The sequence below is a fragment of the Aythya marila genome, assembly GCF_965140915.1.
Source record: "Aythya marila genome assembly, chromosome: 2".
NCBI lineage: Eukaryota > Metazoa > Chordata > Aves > Anseriformes > Anatidae > Aythya > Aythya marila.
The window spans coordinates 61,566,857-61,590,468 of NC_139043.1; the positions used below are offsets into that span (position 1 = coordinate 61,566,857).

The 23,612-nt window shown below is 40.5% G+C and overlaps 2 protein-coding genes across 3 annotated transcripts; one reads left to right on the forward strand and one right to left on the reverse strand.

Moving 5' to 3' along the window:
- Positions 1 to 24: 24 nt before the first annotated feature.
- On the forward strand, positions 25 to 8,967 carry LOC309875687 (uncharacterized protein; the record flags this gene model as incomplete). Its single annotated transcript, XM_082755353.1, has 5 exons — positions 25 to 325; positions 3,327 to 5,255; positions 6,953 to 7,078; positions 8,208 to 8,286; positions 8,719 to 8,967. 4 exons carry the CDS (start codon positions 25 to 27, stop codon positions 8,243 to 8,245), a joined length of 2,394 nt encoding a protein of 797 aa, XP_082611479.1. The 3' UTR covers positions 8,246 to 8,286; positions 8,719 to 8,967.
- Positions 8,968 to 13,144: 4,177 nt separating this feature from the next.
- RP9 (RP9 pre-mRNA splicing factor) lies at positions 13,145 to 21,128 on the reverse strand. 2 transcript variants are annotated; one of them, XM_082754854.1, is made up of 6 exons: positions 20,891 to 21,128; positions 19,106 to 19,136; positions 18,176 to 18,305; positions 17,767 to 17,858; positions 16,275 to 16,336; positions 13,148 to 15,173 (listed from the first exon to the last, which is right to left on the reverse strand). In XM_082754854.1, the coding sequence occupies exons 1-6, from the start codon at positions 21,082 to 21,084 to the stop codon at positions 14,945 to 14,947; spliced, it is 738 nt and encodes a 245-aa protein (XP_082610980.1). In that variant the 5' UTR covers positions 21,085 to 21,128; the 3' UTR covers positions 13,148 to 14,944. The 2 variants fall into 2 exon arrangements, with proteins under 2 accessions (XP_082610981.1, XP_082610980.1); XM_082754855.1 differs by lacking the exons at positions 17,767 to 17,858; positions 19,106 to 19,136 and having other exon boundaries at positions 13,145 to 15,173.
- Between the last annotated feature and the right edge of the window lie 2,484 nt (positions 21,129 to 23,612).

A 23,612-nucleotide genomic window follows, 5' to 3' on the forward strand; every position in this document is an offset into this window, starting at 1 on the left:
CGTGCTGCGGGGGCGGCGCCCGGCATGGCGCAGGCGCGCTCCGCACCCCCCCCTCCCGCCTCACCTCGCCTCGCCTCGCACCGTGGCCGTTACGCGGCGCCGCGCACGCGCGGAGTTGGGGAGGGGGGGGTAATGGCGGCGCGCCCCCGTTTCCCGTTCCTCTCCCCTGCCCCGCCCCGCCCACTGCTGCTCGCGCGCCGGCCGTTGGGGCGAGGCCGCGCCCGCTCCCTTCAGCGCCGCCCCGCCTCGGCCCAACGGCTCTCGGGAGGAGGAGGGGGGCGAGGGGGCAGACCCACAGCCCGCGATCCGGCCCCGATCGAGACCAGTTTGTGCCTCAGGGCGCAGGGCAAGGCACGCTGAGTGTCACAGATAACACGGAGAGGGCAGGAGAGCCTCCCAGCCTCAGTGCAGGCCGTCTGCCAGCGTCCACACCTCGCTGCTCCTCCAGGCACTCGCCCACCCCTGTACCATGTTCCGTGTGCCTGCTGACACCTCGCCCAGCTGTGGCGGCCACTCTGCTGCTGCCTCACGCAGAGATGGGGACCCGTGGTCACTGTAGTGCTCCCTCATGAAGAGATGGGGACCTCTGGTGTCTATAGTGTTCCCTCATGCAAGGATGGAGACCTGTGGCCACTGCCACAGTGGCCACATGCAGGGACTTCCCTCATGCACAGATGGGGACCTGCACGGCTGCCCTTCTGATCCCCATCTCCTGTAAGGCCAGGACAGGGTCAAATTATAATGACACGTTTAATAAAGTGCTATTATACACAGTGCAGTACGCTCTATATGGCAATAAATGCTTCCCACTTATTGCCGTATTGCACAGAAATAATGTTGTATTTGTCAGTCTACTCGGCTGCGCTGGGAGGGCAGATCGCTACTCCCTTAGTCAGCTCTCAGCAGCTGACAAACCTTGCAAACAAATGTAAACTTTTTCATGTGTTTTCTGACTTTTTCCCCACGAAACCCTCTTTAACAGTAGTTCTTAAGGAGATCAGTAATACACTTTTAACACCTCTATTTTTTCCTCTTGTAACATTATAAAGGGGATATATGAGAGTGACTTTGGGTTGTAATGTAAACACCCGAAAGATGAGACTGCTGGCTCTCTTCACACAAGATAAGGTTCTTACTGCGCTTCCTATCTTCGTGTTTTGGTTCTCCCTCCCACGTATCGCTGGGAAAGGGCCCCCACATCTCAGTTAAACGAGCTGCAGGTGGAAGAAGGAGTGGACAAGTGGCAGCTGCCTCCCATAAAGATGGTGAGTGGAGCAGGGTGAGGAGCTTCTTGCTGGGCTGTAAGCAACAGCAGCAGCAGCAGCATGGACCTTAGCTTTGAGGGGCTTTAATGGGGGGGGAGTAAATAGTTTAGCTTTTTGTAGTTTTTTTTTTTTTTTTTTTCTTATTTCTATTTTTTTTTTCTCTTACATCTTTCTTCCTTAAAGGCCAAAATCATTTGGGGAGCTTTGGCCTAACTGAGAGGAGGCTGTGGGTTTTGGGTGCATGCAAGAGCAGGGCTGGTAGTTCTAAATGGAAACTGGAGAGGGCTCCAGCGTTCCTGAAAGCTTCCTGCAACTCCTTTGGGCCTGAGCTTGGAACAGGTGAGATTTTTTTTTTCTCTTTACCTTCAGAGTATTTAAGTTCTGTGAATACTTCAGTAGGTATCTGACTGTGTAGCCACTACAACTGTGCCATCAAACTTCTTATATCTTTGTTTATAAGCTGTGTGTGATTGTGCTTATACTATTTGCATGGGTTGGTGGAGGCTAAACAGTGTATTAATTAACTAAGGAAATACTTAACTATGGGAGCTCTGTTCTGTGAACATCATATGGCTCTGGGTGGGGACTTATGCACAAGGATTTGTTGTTGTTGCCTATCATTTTGCTTATGCATGGGATATGTTAACTACTAGTGTTAAGTGTATTTTAATGTAAAAACCCTAAATAAATTGAGTTCTTACTCTGATCTCAAATACAGTGGTAGCACCTAGAAATGTTCTATTTATGAAGTAAATCTAATTGCATGGAGTCTTCTATTGCTCTGTTCTTATTTATTTGTGTTCTTGAACCCTCTTGCTCAAACCTAATAAACCAAAAGCTAGTGTTTTTTTAACTGGTTGAAAAACTACTAACACGAATGTATGTATGCATGTAAGACCACATCAAAGTTACTGGTCTGGTGGCTTTACATTTTGGTGTGAGATTAACTTGCAGGAGTAATATTGCATATTGTATATAAAAACTTACTTAACAAAGGGTAACTGAAATCTCTGACACTAGTAGTAATGACTTTGATAGTAATATTTTCCTGTTTTATATTTGGTAGATGGTATTTTTCTTCAGAGAACCTGATTTCACTGGGTTAGAAGTAAGGCTATGAAGAAAAGTGTCTGCTGAATTCTGACATCATAAAAATCATCAAGCCTTTAGAGGTTTTGAAGTGGTTAATCCTGATCACTTTATTTTCTTTTTTTAGTGTTAAAAAAAAAAAAAATGAATACTGCTCCTGCTTCAGAAAGTGGATCATGTTCCACAAACCACGCGAGGCCCTTTTTTTATGCACAACCAACAGCACAACAGCCTTTTCCAAATCCATGGTACCTCAGCCATACATATAATCCATACTGCGTACCTGCACTAGGTAAGGCATATGAGAGCTATCTGGCATCATTCAGCTTAATAAATCACTCCTAGATTAGAGGAAAAGAATGTGTGTGTTAACAAGCTGTTTGAGAGTTGAAGTGGAATTATTGTGATGTTTTAGTTGTCAAAGATTTGATTTATGAAGTGTTAGTTAATCATGACTTATGTGTGCAGGAAAGCGTCTGTTTCTGGAGAATGGAAGCTATGCAGGATAATATTTATTATCCTGCGGATACAGAGCTCTAGAGTATGTGTAAGAATTAATGTGTATGAGCTCTGTGCATATGTTATATGTATATATAAACTGAAAAAAAGTGTATTAAGTACATTTCACAAATAGTACACTTACATTAATTTTCCATCTAGAGCTGTGTTACCAAAATTGATACTGTAGTACAGTGGATGAAAGAAGTAGGAAAAAATAAATACAGAAAGCTAAGTGGTGCATACTCTAGGGAATAAAATCAAGTTCTGATTTGAAGTGTAGCTGTCCAGATAAGCTGGGTTTCTGTACAAGGTTTGTTGATGGTTAGTGTCTTACTTGTCAACCTGTCTGATCTCGTAGTAGTCCCTGTGTATGTGAGCAGCTGTTAACCAAAGAGGAAATGTTAATCAGAATGATTTATTTCAGAAAAAGGGTATTTCTTTACTCTTTTTTTTTCCATCCCTATTTCCTAGGCTTCCGAAGTGGGCATCCATATTTTCCATTTTATTCTGTGGCACTCCATGAGTACCCTGGATTCCTTGTTCCACAGCATCCAGTGCATGCAAGAATCAACAGAAGGTCTTATTTTAATACTCCCTCACCCTCTCCTATGTTTTATCATGCAACCCGATTTAGACACTACAGTACCCCTGGGAAAAAAACGGAGACAAAAGAAACACAGACTGATCCTAGACAGCCTGAAAACAAGCAAAAAAAGCATCAAGATACCCGCACAGAAACGAAAGGTTGTGATGCAGGAAATATGGCCTGTGTTTCTTCTGGCATAGGTACGGAGACTGAAAGTACTTCAGAGAAGCAAGATTCATCTGGATCTTCCATTGTGGTAGACAGGGAATTTCATAATAGTCCTTCCAGCTCTACACAGTATAGAAATCTTCCTACTGGAAGCTATGCCTTTGAGAAGGAAGAGGTGAGAATAGAATATGGAAATGGCTCTCCAGCTATTCAACTGTGGAAGTCCTTTAAAGAAACTATTCCTTTGTATGATGTGTCAAGTGGTAAACCAGTCCCAGAGAACATAGTGCAGCGTGACTTATTTTCTGTTAGCTCATGTGAAGGGATGATATACGGCCCTCATGAAGGGGAGAAATTGGTGCCAGGAACTTACCTAGATGAGAGAAAAGCTGTTCTCTCTTCAAAACAGGGTGTTGAAACCATGCAAGAAAAAGAGGTCCAAAATAATGAAGTGAAGCTGGATGTGGAGAAGCAGGTGACCACAAGTCAGCGGGCAAAATCTCCTCCAGGCGAAGCCATGGCAGTGCAAATAGCAGAACTGGCAAGATCTGTTAGCCTAGATCAACCAGTGGTAAGACAGGATGTGTTAGTAACTAAGAAATCTAGCTCTAAAAGATCCACAGGCTCGAAAACTTCTCAGGAGGAGCCCAGTCTTACTCAACAAGCAGGACTACTTCCATCTAGTATGGAGGTAATGAGCGACCTGAGTTTTCAGCAGAAGAAACTGAATCTGAGCCACAGTGCAACCAATGAAAGTCAAACTGATAGAAGTGTTTGGTGTGAAGAATCAGTGGAGAAGTATGTTCCCTCTAACAGTTGGCTGGCTTGTCTGGATAATATGGACACAAACTACAACTATGATATGTGTTTGCCACAAAGAAAACGTCAAAGCATACTTAGTCTTTCTTCTGATGACATGTCCTCTAGAGAGGATGGCTCATCCATTGATAATGCCCCGGTGTCTTATTTTGTACCTGACTATGTGCTTCAGAAAAGCACGTATACTTTCCAGAAAAGTACAGAGGGCTTGGAGAAAGAGAAAATTAAAAGTGGGGGGTCCCTCAATGAAGATGAAGTGGTAGGAAGGGAGCAGATGAACAGTTTGGATGGCCAAGATGTCAAAAACTCAACTATGAAGATGAAAGAGCTTTCTGGTATAGGTAAAAGGCTGGGAGCCCTTCCTAGATCTTCTAGTCGGAAAAAAATCTGTTCTCTTGAGAAAAAAGCTGCTAAGAGTTTATCAGAAGTGGAAGACTCAGAATACTCTGTGCAGGGAGAAGAGGAAGATGAAGAGGATGAGGATGATGATGAGGATGATGACATGGATGAAATAGAATATTTCTTTCAAGAAGCTGCTCCGTATGGAATCTTGACGGCGAGTAAAGGAAACCTCTACCGACAAGTTGGCCAGAGGGTGCTTTGGAAACCACCTAAAAACGCTATTCCAGCTCACTTAATTGGCTGGCCTGCTCAGCAGAAAATAAAAAGTAGGAGCAGGCTTGGTGAAAACATTGGTGTAGTTTACAAGCCAAAGGAGAAACAAGATGAAGCTGTATATAGTGACTACGGGCATCATGGAAGAAAGAGGCCAATGGCAAGAAGAGAAGGGCTTGAACATAAGCAAATGCTACATAAAGTGTTAGGAGGTAAGCTAGTTGCTGAGGAAAAGGTGCTTGTAAATTGCAAGTGTAAAGAACACAATTGTGACTGCAAACTGTATCTTGAACCAGTAAGAAAACCAGAGAATGTTACAGCTTCAGGTTTGGCTTAGCCAGAGATTTCAGGATTATTTTTGAGGCAAAAGAGGGATTTGCTGTAGTTTTCTGCTGTTTGAAGATACAAAATCATAATGTGATCAGTAGAGAATTCATTAGTAACCTCTCTTGATTTAGTCTAATATATTTTTCTTTCTGACTTCAGTGGTGACTTGCTTATTTGGAAAGCTTAAGGTCACTTTAACAATGCTTGTTTACTGCTGCTTTAACTAAATCTTTAGATTCTGTAAAAAGCATCCTGTAATTCTTGTGGTCTTCAGAAAGTTATATTTCTATTTCTCAGCCACTGAATCTAATTTTGAGAGTCTAGCTTTGCATTCTGGCCAATCCTTTGCCTTGTGGATCAGAGTATATTGTTAGCATGTGCAAAGCTCAGTACTGACATTACATCAACTTTTTCTATTAGGAAGACTGTTAAGGGAAAGCATGGTGATACCACCTGAAGAATTTTGGATTAGAAGCGGTGCTAAACCCAAAGTTATTGGCCGAATACATGGTAGTCTCTCACCCCAAGCCATGAGTAAAGAACAAGGTACACCTTATTTTATGGATGTTTGTTTTAAGGAATATTCAAAAGGATATAATATGAAACACTGTAAAGTTGCTGTTTTGGTGAGACTTGAAGATAAAACCAGATCTCATTTTTCTGATACTGAAGAAATGGCCTGTCAATCCAGTACATCTCAGGTTCCATATCCTTCTCAAACTCATACATGGGAAAGGGTGCAGTATAGCAACCTTTTTTTTTTTTTCAAGGCACTGTGGGAAATCATTAAATGTTATGATGTGGCCAGGTGAAGTCCTTATTTATGGGAAGCTTCTGCTCCTGTAAACCACAGTATTAATTCTTCACCTTGATAATGCTTTTCTCAAGTTCATGCTCAGCAGTAACTCCTAATCTTGGTGAGTAAAACATATAGAGGAAGTCATGTGTGATAGCTATGTTGGTTAATCTTCAGGAAAAAGTAGTATTGAGCAATAATTGTTCTGCTACCTCTAAAGGAAGTGTAAGTGCAAACTATCTGGTGTGGTTCAGGAAAAGATGAACAGGTCAAAGTTACTATAACAAAGAAGTTACTATAACAAAGAAAAAGCTATACTTCTGATGTTCCTCTCCTCCAGTTGAATGTTTTCCTTTGCAATTAAGGTCTATGTAGAGCTTCTAGAAACTCAGCTCTTCAAGGGTAGTTCTTAGAGTTGTTCCAACAGCACTTACACTAGAAATTACGTAAGAGTATTACTACTCTTAAGTTTGTTGTGATTCCTTAAGTTGAATTAAAGCAGAATTAGCAATCTCTCACTGGGCTCTTCTCTGGCATATTAATACCTATCCAAATTGTTACCCAAAAAATAACGTTCTGAATCATGGTTAGTGATTAAATATTTCAGACATACAAGATTTGTTGCTTGACAGATGTCACTTTTATCTGCCAATGAAATGGGGAACAGACTAGTGTGTACAGGGAGGGGGGGGAAAGAGGAGCCCTAGTGACTGGTGGGGAAAGCTGAGGTTAAATGTGCTTTAACGTGACTTAGCAAGATACAACTGGTGTTGTTTCTCTATATAGAGTGCCTGCCTATGGTTAAACCCAAGAAGAAAAGAATAGGCAAGCCCCCATTAAAACGCAAAGACACAAGATATGAGATGGAAGAAGTGGAAGTGTGGGAGATTCCTAAAAGCAGTGTACGCAAAGGTTGGTATATGGCTACAAGCTCCAAAAATGAATCTTGCAAGCATTTGGTCATTACTTAGTGGTTGGTTTGTGAACTGGGAGGATATTGGATTATTTGTGAAATAATAACTATGTTCAACAGTTGCTTTTAATATTGCATACATGACATCAGCTCAGCTATGAATACTATTTTAACACTGACCAGGCTGGGTTCCTTAATCCTAAGGAAAAAGGAATGCTACTTTGGTCTAGTTGCTTTTCCAAGTGTTTTACTATTTTTAACTATTGGGTCCTGTATCACTTCTTGCAGTATATCCTTTTCTCAAGCTACAGGCCTGTCTCAGCCAAAATATGCAACTAGATGCAACACAAATGCATCTAGATGATTCTTAAGAACTTAAGTTTAAGTAGGAACTTGTTGCTATTTTGGAGGAAGATGAGGAAAAATAATGGAAGGGTGAATCATGTTAAAACGTTTGATAACAAATAAGCTCTTGTGCATTTGTGGGAGTATCCAGAAACATAAATTGAAATGGATCAGTACATACAGGAAGCTACCTATAGGATCAGATTCTCTTCTGGGAAAGAACAATTTGGTGTAGTAAAACTACCTTGAATATTCAGTGGGGGAATACATTAATTAAAGACCCTGTTTTCTCAAAGTAAACGCAATATTAAACATGATTACAATTCATGATATTTGCGGTGTCAGTAAGCTTCACTGAAGTGTCCTGTTATTCAAAATTGGTGTCAGTTCTGAAGTCTGTGTGTTTAAACATCAATGTTTAACCTTTAGTTGTTGATACTTTTTGGAAAGAGCACTTAAACTTTGTAGTCCCAAATTAGCTCTTACGTATGTCCCAGCAATAGTTGGTGCTTCTTGGATGTCTTCAACTTATGCCACAGTCAACTTATGACTGTGTTCTTATAAGCTTGATGTGAGACACTTATCTGTTATACTGGAGTATTTTGCAGTTCAGCATAATTTTTGCAGAATATACCCTTGCTGGGAATTTGAGTATATGGTTTTAACCTTAATCTCAATCAGCAATGTCTTCTGCAATAAGAAAAGAAAAAGAAAACCTTCCTTTTGAAGTAAATTGACCTATGTTACTTAGTATGTGTTGCTTAATTCTTTTCTTCTCTTTAGGGCGTGGAACAAGAAGGTCCCTCTATAAGAGAAAATAACCCCAAATACTGGGGCAGAAGGGGAAGCAAATGTATTGGAGGTTTGCATAAACATAACTCATAACTCTATTGTATATTTTGTAAGTTGCTGTGCACTCTTGAAGGGTAAGAACTGCCATACATCTTACAGTGCTGCTATTAAAATGGAATGAAGTATTTAACACTAAACTGTCACCTTTTGTAACTAACATCCACTGTTTAAATAATAAATTTAATAGAAGTGCATTTTGAGGCTTGTATTCCATCTATACATGGAAACAAAACCTTTTGATAGGGATATGTGCATGTCAGTTATTGCTGCCCTGTTAAGCTTTGTAGGATTGTCATCTCATCGCATAGTCAGTTTGCCTGTATGATGTGGAAATAGCTGCAAGACTCACTTCCATCACCTGGATTTTTGGCTGGATTTCTTTTTGGAAGTGTAAAGAATGTAGTTAAAGCTATACCAAGTCAAGCACTGACTTGATCCTCAGATCTTACTCTTTAAAGGTATGATTGGAGGACTAAAACTAAAGCACTGAGCTGATGTGATGCTTCCCCCTGCTTCTCTTCTTTTTCTGTGGATCTCTGTGGAGACCCTTATGAGCTCCCTGTGGAGGCCCTGACCTGGAGAGATGGACTTCAGAGGTGAAACAGGAGTCATTCCTAACAAGTCAAGGAATAGGGCACACCATTGTGATTTAAAAAAAATAAAAATAAAAAAGGCACCTTACTACACAAATGTCTCTATAGAACCAAAATAATGAAACTAGGTCTCTTGTTGACCTATCTGTTCATAACCAAAATAGGCTGATCATAGCACAAAAACACCGGGGCTTCTTTCACAGCTATGAAAGTTAGTAGCACCATGTGAAAAGAAACATGACTGCCATTTTTGTAAAATTACCAAATGATAATTACTAGTAATTGGAATTACCAGTGACATTGTGAGTAAAGAAGATGAGAAAAATGTATGAACAAGGGGGAAAGGGGAGGAGAGAATGGGTGAATAAGACTTGCCTTTTGCTTTTTCTCCCCATGCTCTTACTTGATTTGTGCCTTAAAATTACCTGCAGAGATGAAGTAGTGTCTCCTGTGATGACATTCAAGTTCTGTGCATGCCTGTTACCAGTCTGATCTGTACAAGGTGACACTGGTTCACCCCGGTGAGGAGTACTGGTGTGTCCCTCTCCTACTCAATTGACCCTTGATTGTTTCTAGTAGTACCTGTAGGAACGTATTAAAGAGCTACTGTAATTATAACCTTTACCTCAAGCTATTACTGAAAGGATCTGTATTAGCACTGTAGTTTTTTTCTCTGCCTTAAGTATTGTAAGAAAATAAGGAATACAAACTCATATTTAGCTCTTACAGTGCCCATAAAGTCTATTTGTATCAATGTCAAAGAGTAAATGGAGGGACAGAATTTCTTCAGGCAAGGAGCTTTTTAATACTACTCCTGCTCTGAAAAATGTAGGACTTCTCTTAGATACCTAACAGAGGAATCTACAGCTCTTGGAGAGGATACATTATTCTGGTGGGAGGAGTGAGGAATAGCCTCCAAGTGAAAGGCTAAGTGACAACATAGGAGTAATCCTCAGCTGTAGCTGAGAACTTTTAGGTAAGGCCTGACACTTGTCCCTGAACTTGAGCCCACCTTTGGGGTTGAATACTAAGTTACTTCTGCTGACAGACTTAACTCTTCTTTTTGCCTGGTAGTAAAATACTCATGACCTGACAGGTAGAAGGCATTCTTTTCACCTGGAGTATTGTGTCCAGTTCTGGGCTCCCCGGTACAAAAAAAGACGGATCTCCTGGAAAGAATCCAGCAGAGGGCCACAAAGATGATACAGGGCCTGGAGCATCTCGCCTATGAAGAAAGGCTGAGAGACCTGGGTCTGTTCAGCCTGGAGAAAAGAGGACTGAGAGGGGATCTCATCAATGTGTATAAATACCTGAGGTGTGGGAGACAGAGAGATCTGGCCAACCTCTTTTCAGTAGTTTGTGGGGACAGGACAAGAGGCAATGGCCACAAGATGGAGCATAGGAAGTTCCACACTAACATGCAAAAGAACTTCATGGTGAGGGTGACAGAGCACTGAACAGGCTGCCCAGGGAGGTTGTGGAGTCTCCTTCTCTGGAGATATTTAAGGCCCATCTGGATGCCTACCTGTGCAGCCTGCTCTCAGGAACCTGTGTTGGCAGGGGGGCTGGACCTGATGATCTTTCGAGGTCCCTTCCAATCCCTTCAATTCTGTGAGTCTTTTTTTGGAGTGGCTAATATTTCAGAAGCACTCCAAAAAGTTATGCTAGTCCATCCTTTCACAGGTCTTGCACCAGTCAGTGTGTTTTCTACCCAGGTATAAGCAGCAGTTTAGGGCTGGGTGATGCTAGATCCCAGAAAGATGTGAGGGAGTAGCAGTAGGGAAAGTTTAGAGCAGTTTGATCTGAAAGTGCTATTAGTTTTTCTGAAGCTTGGTGTGCTCTACTCTGCCAGTACTAGTACTTCGGCCTTAAAACTGTATCTCCTGCTTGACCTTTTATTCACTCAGCAGACTGCAGACTGCATCTGAAGTCAGCTGGCTTATGGCTATTTAATATTCCAGTGGGTAAGATGGCCATGATTTAGAAAGGTTGCAAACTATGAACTGTACTTTAAAAGGCTGGCAATTAAAGTCCAAGCTCTTCTAGTTCAGCCAAGTGACTATCCTGTGATGTGAGATTTCACTTTTGGTTATAGTTGCACATACGTGTCAGGTTTTTTTTTTCTTGTTCCCTATGAAGTTGGATTGCCCAGTGATGAGTAACTGCAGTGCTGGCAGTATCATATTGCCTTTAAAGTTTTCAAATGTGTTCTGCAACATCTGCTGTAGGAACAGATAAAGAATCTATTTACTTCTTGGCAAAGCAGTGACAAACAGTAGGGGCCTCTGAAACTGCCGTACTGTTTTGTTGGACAGACTGACTGTGACTCAGAATTTCTAAATCATTATTTGCAGCTACCTAGAACTTCTGTTGCAAAGTGGGTGGATTGTAACGCTCAGGTGGTGCCCATGGTTATGTTAGCTTATCAGACTTCAATTCTGTATTTTAATTTTAGACTTGGTAGCATGTGTGGCATAAAGCATTCCTTCTTAGTGTCCTGTCTTCTGCCTTATGTTCAAGAAGATTAATTACAGGTCTCTCTACTAAAACAAAACAATGTAAGACTGGCAAGAACTAATGGCAAAAATAGTCATTGCATGCTAACTGTAAGCATACCAAGGAAAAACAAATTACTGTTTTTAAAAAAACAGACAAAACAAACATAAGTCCTCAGATTCCCTGAGTGACTCAGTGTCATTGGCCATCTCAGTTGAGACTATAAAACCTAAGTTATTTCGTGGCCAAAAAAAAACCCCACATGTATATTCTTGAAGTTCATTCTCAAATTAAGAATTTGGAGTATTAAGATAATCAGACCTAGATGCTGGAAATAGTCGGTTGCAACTGTATTGCCAGCAAGGTATGTTGTAGCTGCACTTCACCTTTGTTTAGATTCATGGGATTATAGTTATGCTACTGTTACCACTGAAACTTCAGCATAAACTTCAACTAGAAACATATTTCTACAAAGAAAGCAATCACCAGGAGCTTTCACTCTTTGAACAAACTAAATAGTTGAGTGGTTAAGATTTAAAACATAAGTCTAATCAGTCTTTCAAGAGTATAGCTTTCTATTCTGCTTTCTGGGAATGCTTCTGCATAGAATCACTTTCCATTAATAAAAATGGGTGTTGGAATCTCTCTAGCCTACATATTTCTTAAAGACCTGGAGTCTCTTACATGCTAGCTTTGGCACAGCTTAAAATGTTAAGTGGTTAAATGAATCATGTTTCTCAGTATTCTCATTGGGGTTGCTAGTCACTGCTATTAGAAAGCTTACAGTATTGAGACTGTGCTAACTTTTTAACTTTGAAACTGCCTCTACTTTTATGAGTTTGAGTAGAGACCTACTAAAATTCTTAGGTATGGGATATTCCAGATCTTCAAAACTGAGAATGATGTGGGGGAAAATGAACAGGAATCAGTTATTCACATATTCTTCAGTATAAGAACTAGAGGGCATGAAATGAAACTAGTAGGGAACAGCTCAAAAGCAAGTAACGTTTCTTTGCGAATTAATACTTAACCTGCATAACTAATCTGTAGAGGTTTCTTGCTGAAGGAAACAGTTTTAACAAGTGTCTGGATGTAAAAGAAACTAGGCTACTAAATAAAATATAGTTTATGATTGAAAGTACCCATGCTACAAGCAATAGAGGCTTTTTTTGTGTGTGTGAAATAAATACCAGTCCTGTTTGCCCTGCTATGTTGCTTAAGCATCTGCTATTGACCATGAGTGGAGGAAGATACTAGGTTAAACAGATGCTAAGTCTGCAGAACACTGATTTGGTATCTCAAACCTTTAAATTGCACTTAATATGTGCTAAAGAAGGGTTGTCTTGCATTATTTTTCTTGATTGTTCAAATAGATTGTTCAAATACCTAGTAGGTAAAATCCTGTTGAACAGACCAAGGTGAGAGACCCCTTTAGCCTGTCATCCCTCTGCTTGGGAATGGAAGCTGAATTAGTTTAATTGAACTAGGTTTTAGAAGCATCTTAGATGACAAAAGCTAATGTAACTGAAGAGACTTTTATGTTACTCTGCTCTATTCAAACGTGAGTGAGGATTCTCTAGAACGCATCAGAGTAAGCCTTTACACAGTGCAGCCTCCAGCATCTGTCCAGCAATTACCAGTGCTATAAATGTATGGATTTCCTTAGCATCACATGTAGGTCTGTGCATGCTATTTCAGCTGTTCAGTTTTCTTTCTGGTTAAGGAACCAGGAGCTTTCAATTAATTCTCTGTATCAGCATAATCATTAACTAGCAGGAGTCATCAGTATATCACACTGGAGAGATGTAGTAAATAATACTAGAGGATAAAAGAACTCCAAAACATTTGAGCTCTGGGAATAAGAAACTATTAAGTAGTTTCACCAAAAGCTACTGTTCTTCATAAGGTCACTAGGAGATAGTGATATTTAAGTTGCACACCATTCAACTGCTTTATCAATGAACAGGTTTTTGCCCTTTTTTTGGCTTATTGAAAATGTGGAGTCTCAAATGTGATGAGGTAAAGAATCTTTTTTTTCTAAATAAGCATTGTCTACCGTGTTTTATTCCAGAGCAAAATGACTCAAAAAAAAAAAAAAAAGACATTTCAACTAAGTGACTTAGAAATGTAGAATCAAAAAAAAAAAAAAATTTTAATGTATGCTTTCCCTGTCTTCCAAAGCACTCAGGGGGAAACAACTTAAAATGCATTTGTGTCTCTGGTTCCTTGATTTCACTGTCAATGGCTACTGATGTTAGAGCTTTATTATGCTTTGCTTAATATAATAACAAGCACAGAGACTAAGTGCTGAATGAGATCAAATATGACCTAGTCCTTTCAAAGCAAATCTGTTTTTTTTCCCTTTTGGAAAGCACCAATAAACCTCTAGGTCCTCAAGTCACAGCTTTGCACTGCTATACCTTTATCTGTTGATCTTTCAAAAAGATGCTTACTCTAAAGCAGTGTATTGACATCTCTATCTTTCCAGTTAAGTTTGCCTTGGAGCATTAGTGACCTTGTAGACTGGCCAAGGTTGTTGTTTTTTTTAAAGTAGAGTACATATCTTTCCCTTCTTCCTGCTTACGTGTTCTTTGCTGCTGTTCTGCAACTTACAAGCATGTATTTGAAAACCATACTGAAACCCTTAGACATTTATGTTCTTGTGGGATGATTCACAAAATACTATGTGAAATAATTCTAGTAAATATACAAAATAAGTTGGAATTTACTTCCCCAGGCCTTTTTAAAAGGAAAAAAATCAAATGTATCAAAACAACTGATACTAAAATGTATGTAGAAATGTATCTTTTTCATTTCCAACATGAACCACCCCTTTTTTAAATAACTAAACTTATCTCTTTATAATAAAATTGAACATCTAATATCATTAAACCTGGCTCCTAATACTCTGGTTTGGGGAACACTTCAGGTATTATAGAACTGTACCTATTATTGTTGATCACACTGAGATTTTGCTACAAAAAAAAATCAATTCTTGCTGATACTGTGATTTTGTCTTAAATTCCTGTGATGAACTCTTCCCCTTCAGCAGTGTTCTTTATTTCCCCCAGCTGCCAGTGCTAGGGTAAGTAAACTTCAGCGCACAGGCAGTATGCAGGAAAAAATACCACATAACATGGTAAGGACTGTAAGGGAACTGGCAGATCTGCGTATGGTGCAAACTGCAGTCCCCTTGCACTGAAGCTTTGTATGTAATTAACTGATAGTATGGTAAATACTTCAATAGGTAATCTGCTGAATTCTGCCTTGGTAGTTATGGCTTTCTGTGGGCAGTTACAGAGCAATGCAGAGGCCTAATCTGACCCCATTGGATGGCCCTTAGCTCGGGTTTTAGGGTTTAAAGATACGAATGGTTGAGTATAGTTTAATGCAGCACTCTCTTTCCTGGCTGCAGCACTCCAGAGGGGTAGGAAAGAAGAGCCGTGTAGGCTGCTATATGTCTCCATCTGTATGATCTCAGTTTATTAAAGCCCGTTCTGGTGGTTTCTTCCTCGTTCTTTGGATCGTTCCTTGCAGTTCACAAGTAAGGGTCCTTGAGCATGTAGCAGGTGACTACTGTCAGTCAGCTTCTAACTTCTCATTAGATTTAGATGACTTATGCTTTCTCTTTTTCTTCTTCTTCTTTTCTTTTTTTTTCTTTTCTTTCTTTCTCTTTCTTTTCTTGTGTTTATCTCTACATTCTGAGGAAGTGGAGCTGCTACTATCTTCGTCATCCTCATCACTGTCGTCACTGCTGTCATTATCCTCTGAGGTGGAGTCTTCCAAGAGCTGTTTCAGTTGCTGTATCCTGAGTTTAAAAAATGTGAATGAGAATACTTTCTAGCTCTCTCAGTAATTTATGCTAGCTTTCATCTGATCTGTTTTCTTCCTAGCTTGAGAAATGGAAACTTCATGCAAAGGATTGGGGAATGCTTCCTATTCTGCTGAATTACAACTCCCATTACAATTTTCATACTGATAACAACCCCTTCTGAGACAAGCATCTGTTTTGTTCTGAAGGACTTCCCATCCCCTAGATTATCGCACACAAGCGTATTGGCTAATTTGTAATTTATGTTTTCAAAACAGAGGTAAAAGCAATTGCCAGACCACCAATGGAAGTTCTATTACACAGGTGCACATGGGGATTACAATATTATGAAAAGAATTGCCCTGCTGATATAGAGATGATGTCAGTGAAGCTGAGTAGATTTTATTTCAGACTTAGAGGTGTCTTTGACAGGCATTCTTCTTGTGAGCTTTCATGGATCCCTGGCAAATGGGGAGAGACTACTTGCTTATTCTAGTGTTTTCAACATCCTTGTCAAGATTTTGCTTTAAAAAAAAAAAAACAAAAAAAAAGTGCAACATACCTGTACTAGCAGTACTAATCTACTCACTACCTACAGTTCAATAATCTCACTGATACAGTTCAAATAAGAAAGCATGAAAGTCTCCTGATTTATACATTGAATAATGACTTCACATAAAGAACAGTATCAGGTGCCTAGACCTAGCTTTCTAAAATCCATCCCTTCATGTCTACTGAAAGCACTTTGATACAAAAGCACCTCAGTGAAGCCAGTGCAAAAAATGACTTTTTTATTAGACCTAAAACCGAATGAGACCCAGGGACCCAAATATTATGGCATCAATGAATGACTCTCCTTTAAATTTTTGTTTTGGAACAGATGCATAAATTAATAGAATTAAAGAGGTAGAAAGTACACTGAGTGATTACTGAGAAAGTAGAAATGCATTAATCTCAGTTTACAGAAAGAAACCGCCATCAAAAGTGTTCTGAGTTGGTAAGGGTAACATTAAAGTTTCAACTACAAACTCTAAATTGCTATCATGTTATCAAGATTAAAAACAGACTGAAAATGCATTTTACTACAGAGACACATACCTCATTTCTTTTTCATGACGTTTAGTTTCCCTTATTATATCATACATGGGATCTTCATGTGCCTTTAAAATGGAAAACAAAACCCAGTGTTAGTAAAGCAAATGATATATCACTGACTTTTTTAAAAGAGAAAACAAAAGCCACTGTGTTATCAAAACGATTAAATACACTTAATGAGCTCTTAATTCACAAGTATACTATCAGACTTTGAATATCATTCATCTGGACTGATTTTTTATTTTATCTGGTTACATCACTGGAGTGGGCTCTCCTTAGGTATATTACCTCTGTCCCTTTCCAGTCACAGTTAACTAAGAGCTCCCCACACACATACTACAGCAGTAGCTAGACATAGAAGGAATGTTGAGGTTTAAAATACTAAGATTTGTGCCCTTGCACATTTTAAAAACCTGGATACAAACACACAGGAATACAGGAACAAGAATAATAAGACAAATGGATAACGAAGTTGGAGCTGTCCTTGCATGCTATGCATTAATGTTATTGCTTCTTAAATCAGTTATTTTTAAATTGAATAAGCATTGCAGAAAAAGATAGTTGGGAAGGAAGGTAGTAAATAAACTGTGCAGATATTTAAGGCAAATTCATGCCAAGAAAGAATTCAGCAAGAACAAGGTGATCATTTCTGTTGGAAGATTCAGTGCACAAATCAACAGAGAAATGGTATCAGATGCTGACCAAAGGTGGGAATTAAAATTTCAGTAGCAAATGAAAGATGTTGGGAATGCACCATGAGGGGCCTGGACATAAACTAAGAGTTTGATGCAACAGTGAAGCCTAAGAAAAAATTAAGAATTAAGGCAATCTGGTCATGGGTATGGGCTAAAAGTCCCTTTTGCAGTTGTGTTCCTGTTGGACTTAAATGAGTCCAGATTGCATTTTTCAAGGATAGAAAGACCTAAGATACAACGTGATGACAGCCTGAAATATAGTTTAACAGTGCAGAGCAACAGAAAAAGTTAAAGAGGTCATACAGAAAGAATCTGCAAAACTGAAATGTAGTCTCGTGTAGCAAGAGACCTGAATTTTAGACAATGGCTGGATTACAGACCTAGACATCAAGTTTCATGATGTGGTTGTTCACAATGAGAGCAGAAGGCTTGAAGCAGCTGTAATGTGGGCAGCTCAAGCTTGACTAAGCATTTTTTGTTACGTTGACATTTTATCACAAAAAATTGTGCTGTTAAAGTTGATTGGATATAATGGTTGAAATAGGTTCTTGAAGATTTCCAATTTAAATATAAATATTATTTTTTTTCCACTTGAATAGCAGATTTTCTGTAAAGTAGCCAAACATCCAACCACATCTATAGCTTTTTCTTTATGAGGAGATTTTCAGCATCTATATTATACTAGAGACAGCGGAAAAGTCCTTAATAGAGCATCATCTGACAGGCTTTTCTTCACTTGCAATATTATCTATCATCAACATAAATAATACAAGCAATAATACTATAGTATATGTACTCACTACTCTAAATTGTTCCAATTTCTGATTGCCTTTAATAAAGAATGGGCATTCTTTATCTCCTGTTCTGTGTCCATAACGCTTACACCTCCAACCTTTAAAAAAAGAAGCAGCAGTGAATTGCATCTGAGCCAGATCAGAGTACAGAAAAAAAAAAAAGAAAAAAAAAACTTATTTATGGAAAATATTTTCAATTTTAGGAAAAAATGAGATACAAAAGTGTTACGTTGATATATTAACTTCCATATAATAGAAAGCTATCACAGCCTTCAAGATACTGGTAGTTTTTATATCAATGTGATGCCAATCTACCTGGATCTCGTCATCTGTCCACCAGACATCCTGCCCTCCCCCAGAGTAAAAAGATGGCTATATGAAGGTCCAATGACATCTGGAACATTTTCAGCCTTACACTGCATAACTTTGACTTCTTTTCCCAAAGGCATCCAAAGCCCTTTTGTTGGGGCATGGGCCAGGAATTCTCGTGCGCTTTCATTGCCTGGTACATCAGGGATGCAGTCTTCTGGTTTTGTTTCATTTTCCTGCAGAAAAAGATACAGAAAATAAAATCACTTTTTTTTTTTTCCTTTTTTTTTTTTTTTTTTTAGTTTTATAAGTATCAATACTCCAAGCATACAGGCCTTCATTTAACAGGGAACCTGGTTTCTCTGTAACAAATAAATATGATCCAAAATCCTTAAGTCATCTTCTTTCTCCCTTGCCCTTGACTTTTCTGGTTCAGACACTTTCTTGATATATTACTTCCACTCCTGTCCATTTATTCTAGTAATTTATTTCAATAAATAATAGTAACGAAAAATTATCAGATAAGCTGATATTTCTTCTTCCTCTCCATTATAACAAAGCATAATGAACAGAAACAGCCTTTACAACACAAAGCAGCATTTTTTAGGTTAAAAGCACTAGCTTATGGCTTATATCAATTTGGCAATAGCAATGATCATTATGAAAGTATTTTTACACAAGTATTTTGAGCATAAACAGTGGGGAAGAATGCTGAAAAGATGTCACACAAACTGAAAGTCTGCTTTACCATAAATGATTTCCCTGTGTCTACACTGTTAAATACTACATTAATTTTGTGCGCTAAGAGATCACAAAAGAACTGGTATCAACATACCTGATTCTGGGCATTTCTCTTTGCACCTAGTAAGTCAAAGAGGTTGGCTTGTAACTGAGGAGCTCTCAACTGTCCTCTGGACTTTACTTACTTCTCTCTGTAATTTATATAGGTAACCTAGACACTTAAGATAAATGGCTAAAAGACAGTCTCTGAAAATCCCTTGTAATACTAAAAATGTACTGCAGTATATTTACCTACCTTAATTAGTCCTGGGGGAGGTTTCTCATAGCTGAAAAGCAATATAAATATTTTTACTCTGTAGCTTTGCATAAACAAATAAATTGAGAAAACACTGTATTTCAATAGTATAGAGTCAAAACTTTCACCTCACATTTTCCCTTAAATTTTACATAATCAATAATTGCCAATGGTAGCTGAACATGGATACCTGGGTGCAAGCAGGCTGACAAAGTGCTTCCAAACCCACATGCTTGCCTATAAAGATACGCATCTCTTGTTAACATTCTTCAGATTCATATGTTTTGGGGGGAACAGCTATTTTCATCACCCTGCTTTACAAGGAGGTGCAGTACACCCAGTTCAGCTTGAACCACCATAAACACACAATTCTCTCACCTTTCGCTGTAGCACCTTGCTCCAAGATCTCACTGATCCAAATTTCTTTACTCCATCACTGCTGAATCACAGACATACCCAGCTGAAAATGTCAAGTCAGACCGTTCCTCACTTCTAGCTTTGCCACCCATATATAATGTAAAATAACAACTTTGTCATCTTCTGAATATTAAACGTAAGGATGTAATGTTACTGACAGAAGTACCACCTGCAGGATTTCCTGCGGTATTTCTGCAGAAGACAAAATTCACTAAAATCCAAATAGCAAGCAGGTGCTCTGTAGAACACAGTAACAGAGAAAGTGCATGTACATACTTAGGAGCTAAATGCCAAAACAGAATGGGATAATCTTTAACAACTTTTTGAGTGCTGATTAGTTTTAGTTGTCATAACAAACAAATTTTGACTTTCACTTGAGAGAGAAAAAATTACATTCCAGTCAACCTTCTGATCTTTCTATTACATTAAAACCCTTTTCAATAAAACAGCCTAAGTGCTTCATAGCACTGTGGAGTACAGATGGAGTCATCAGGCATCTCTCAAACCGGTTTATCTTTTTTTTTTATTTGAATCCACTGTAGTGGAAACCAGCTGAACAACTTCTGATTCTATGCTCCAACTCCCAGACTTCTAGGAATCACTTGTAAGAAGAGACCCAGTTTTCCTCAACAAACCAGTATAAAGTCATGAAGCAGCTTTGCAAATGTCACTGCAATGCAAGTGCTACAGTAATACTGTAACACACCAGTAGCCTTGGTGACAGGCACAGAGACAATGGAGACACTGACTGCCCTGCCTGAACTAAAATTTTGGCTAGGCAGGGCAGGCAAACACATGAAACACAGACCTATTTATGTGCAAAAAGGGCAATGTTTGGGAAAGATATTATGAATATCCCCAGTTAAGATCTACAGACAGGCTGCACACTTCTCCTCCGTTTTGAATCTTTGTGACCTGAGTGGATCCACTGCTGGTGGCGATGGAGTCCTCCTGACATCCCTGACACCTAACACTTGGTAGGAACAAGGCCCTGCGTGTCACCCAGCTAGGCAAGCGGGAGCACGGTGGACCCGACTGCTGTGGAAAGATAACTCCTCATGACCTGCTTTTGTCCCTTGACACTGCTGAGGGCAGGAGGTTTTCGGTATGAAAGCAGGGAAACGCTGGGCTTACAGGGCGCAGTGGCCAACAGCCCCGGGATGTACCCCAAAAGCCCAGTGCTTCGGCGCGGGGGCCGGGGAGGCATATTTACAAGCACATTTACAGCTATTTGCACAAAGACACCAAGCACGGCACCCTCCCTGCGCTGCAAAACGAGCCCCAAAACCCCGCCGGGCCGGCTCCCAGCAGAGGCAGCCCGGGCAGGGGAGGGAGCCCGGGGGCGGCCTCCCCTTCCCCGTTGCTTACAAGGACTCCAGGTGCTGGAGCTTCTGGAGCTGCTGCGCCTCCTGCTTCTTCCTTTTCCTCTCATGCCGGCCCTGGCTCCTGCCACCGCCGCTCGCCGCCGGCTCCTGCGGGCTCCTGCGCCGCGCCTGGCTGCCCCTCGCCTCCTCTTCCTCCTCCCCCTCCTCCTCCCGGCCTCTTCTCTCCCTGCGGGACATAGGCGCGGGCGAAAGGCAGCGGAGCGCTGCGAGGCCGCGGCGCCGCCCCGCTCCGTCCCTCTCTCCCTCCCTCCCCACCCTCCACGCTGCGCATTTCGGTTTCACTTCCCCTGCCGGCCGCCGACTTCCTCCGATGGCAGCCACGGCCCCCGCTCGGGTTCCCCCTGCCCGCCGCCGGGCTGAGGTGGGGCGGCGCGGGATGGTGGCCGCCCGCCCTGCCCGCAGCCTTCGCCTAAACACAGCGTGCTGTGGGGCGTTGCGCCCGCAGAGCACCGCTAGGAGGAAATAAATAATCATAATAATGATAAATAATGGTGCTGTCCTTGTCTACACTCTGAGGGGGGTCAAGGAAAATGGTGACCCAAGGAAAAAGGGTGACCGGGGGGAGATGGTGTCCAGGAGAACATGGCGCCCAGGGGAGATGGCACCAGAGGAAGATGGTGCCCGAAGGAAGATGGTGCCCAGGGGAGATGGCACCAGGTGTAAATGTTGGTTACAGGGCAGGCCATGGGCCCAGGGGGGCCTGTTCGTGGCAGGCACCAATACAGAGAGCTCGCCCTGTTACAAAGCTACCAACGTCTTCTCCATGACCCTTCCAAGAAGATGGAGAGTGGCCTGTCAATAAATATTGGCCAGCTCCCTCAACACCTGTGGGTGCATTCCATCAGGGCCCACGGATTTGTGGATGTCAAGTTTGCTTAAATGATCTGTGACTTCATCCTCCTCGACCAAGGGAAAGCCCTCCTTTCTCTGGACTTCTTTTGTCTCCAGGTTCCGAAATTCCTAAGGGCTGGTCTTAGCAGTAAAGACACAAAAAATGCATTCAGCACCTCTGCCTTCTCCATATCCTTTGTCACCAGGACACCTGCTGCATTCAGCAGTGGGCCGACATTTTCCCTAGTCTTCTTTTTTTCTACTGATATACATGTATTTGAAGAAACCCTTCTTGTTGTCCTTGACATCCCTTTGTCGTGTCAAATCCCTTGACATGTCAAATCGCAATCAATCCCTTCAAGCAACAAATGAAGAAGGAGAAATACTTCCTGGCACCAAAATTGTATTTAAAATGTCTGAAAAAACTTCAATGAGACAGTATCAATGTTTCACTCTATTTAGAGAAGTGGCAATAGTTACTAAAAGTTACGTACCAGCTGGGCTGATGCCTACTAAACAGAGACTTTATTTTGGCAGCAAACTCAAGTGATACAATAGACGTGTGGGCCCCCTTTCATTCCAATGTTGTTTTGCTAGTTTCAAATGCCTATTACTTCATATTCTCTAACCAACGGAGTAATCAAGCTCTGGAGCAGCTTTCCGGTGCTTTAGGACAGTGACAGAAAAGCAAATTAATTCTATGATGGAGCGTTTCCAGTTTATGAATGGTATTCCAGGGGAGGGATGTGTACAATAGCTAAAGAGAGAGGAGATATCAGGAAACCATACCAGTCTTATTGTCAAATACCCTTGACTGACCTGTTGTAGCTGATGTAAACAGGGCTCTGCCAATTTGGAGGAGTTAGGGGCCTGGCTTAGATGACCATCGTAATTTGTCATGGTTTCAATGACTTCAGCCTCAATACAGAAATTGATGCAAATTCAGAGACAAAAGGCATTGTGTGGCAGTCTCAACAGCAGTGGATGGTTGCAAGCAGAGGCAAAAGGACAGGCCACAATATATTGTACTCTTTCTACTGTTAAATTAGCAAGAGCTACGCTGCATTCTTTGCTTCCTGGTGGCTTGTATACCCAGGCTCTAATTTCTGAGAAAATCAGGGTATTTCTGTAATACTCTTTACCACAGTAACTTAATGGGGCAGACAGCAGGTAGCTAGGTACCTAATTCTTCTCAGCCACAGTGATTTAAACTTGTTCTTTCTTTGGTTTGATACAAATAATTTTCTAGTTGATTTCCTCGTCTGTCTTAGAAATGAATTGTATCACAAGTACCCAGCACAAAAGTACCTAGCTGAAAGGTGAGACTTTTTTTCCCACCATTTTAATAGAAGATAATTCAACACCTCACTTGTAGATAAGTCCATCGTTTCTCGTTCCTTCTTTGCTGAGAAAAGCCCTAAATTCCTGTGACTGTTGCAAAGTAACCCAAAGGGCTAATTGCTTTAGTATCAGTCCTTAGAGAGAAGATCAAAACATAATGAATGGTGAAGAAGGAGGGAATAAAAAAAATGAAAAGGTTATTTTCAGTTCTGTTTATTCTGGAGCAAAGACCCTCAATACCTGTATTTTTTTATTTTTTTTTAAGGATTTATATTAGCTTAGGATCTAGTTTCATGTACTTAGCAGGATTTTTCGTTATTTGACTATAGTGCTTCAGACATTTTAAGAAGTTAATTTGGGGGGAAATGTTGTCTTACCATAAAACAGCTGACTGTCATGGCATTCTAATTCCAGCCTCACCAAAACGTCTAACCAGAAACATTTCATGTGCTATTGCAATTTGAACTATCTGAAAGGCCTGTATGTTTCATAATATTTCATTCACAATTTCATTTTCGTTATAAATAACTGAA

Bases quoted from the DNA above. Each gene is read 5' to 3' on its own strand.
- RP9 (XM_082754854.1), bottom strand. From the start codon at position 21,084: ATGTCCCGCAGGGAGAGAAGAGGCCGGGAGGAGGAGGGGGAGGAGGAA. The intron at 18,306-19,105 runs GTAGGTAAATAT...CTTTTTCTGCAG, and splicing joins CTCCCCCAGGACTAATTAAG to GAAAATGAAACAAAACCAGA. The intron at 17,859-18,175 runs GTAAGGCTGAAA...CTTTTTTTAAAG, and splicing joins AGAAGTCAAAGTTATGCAGT to GTTGGAGGTGTAAGCGTTAT.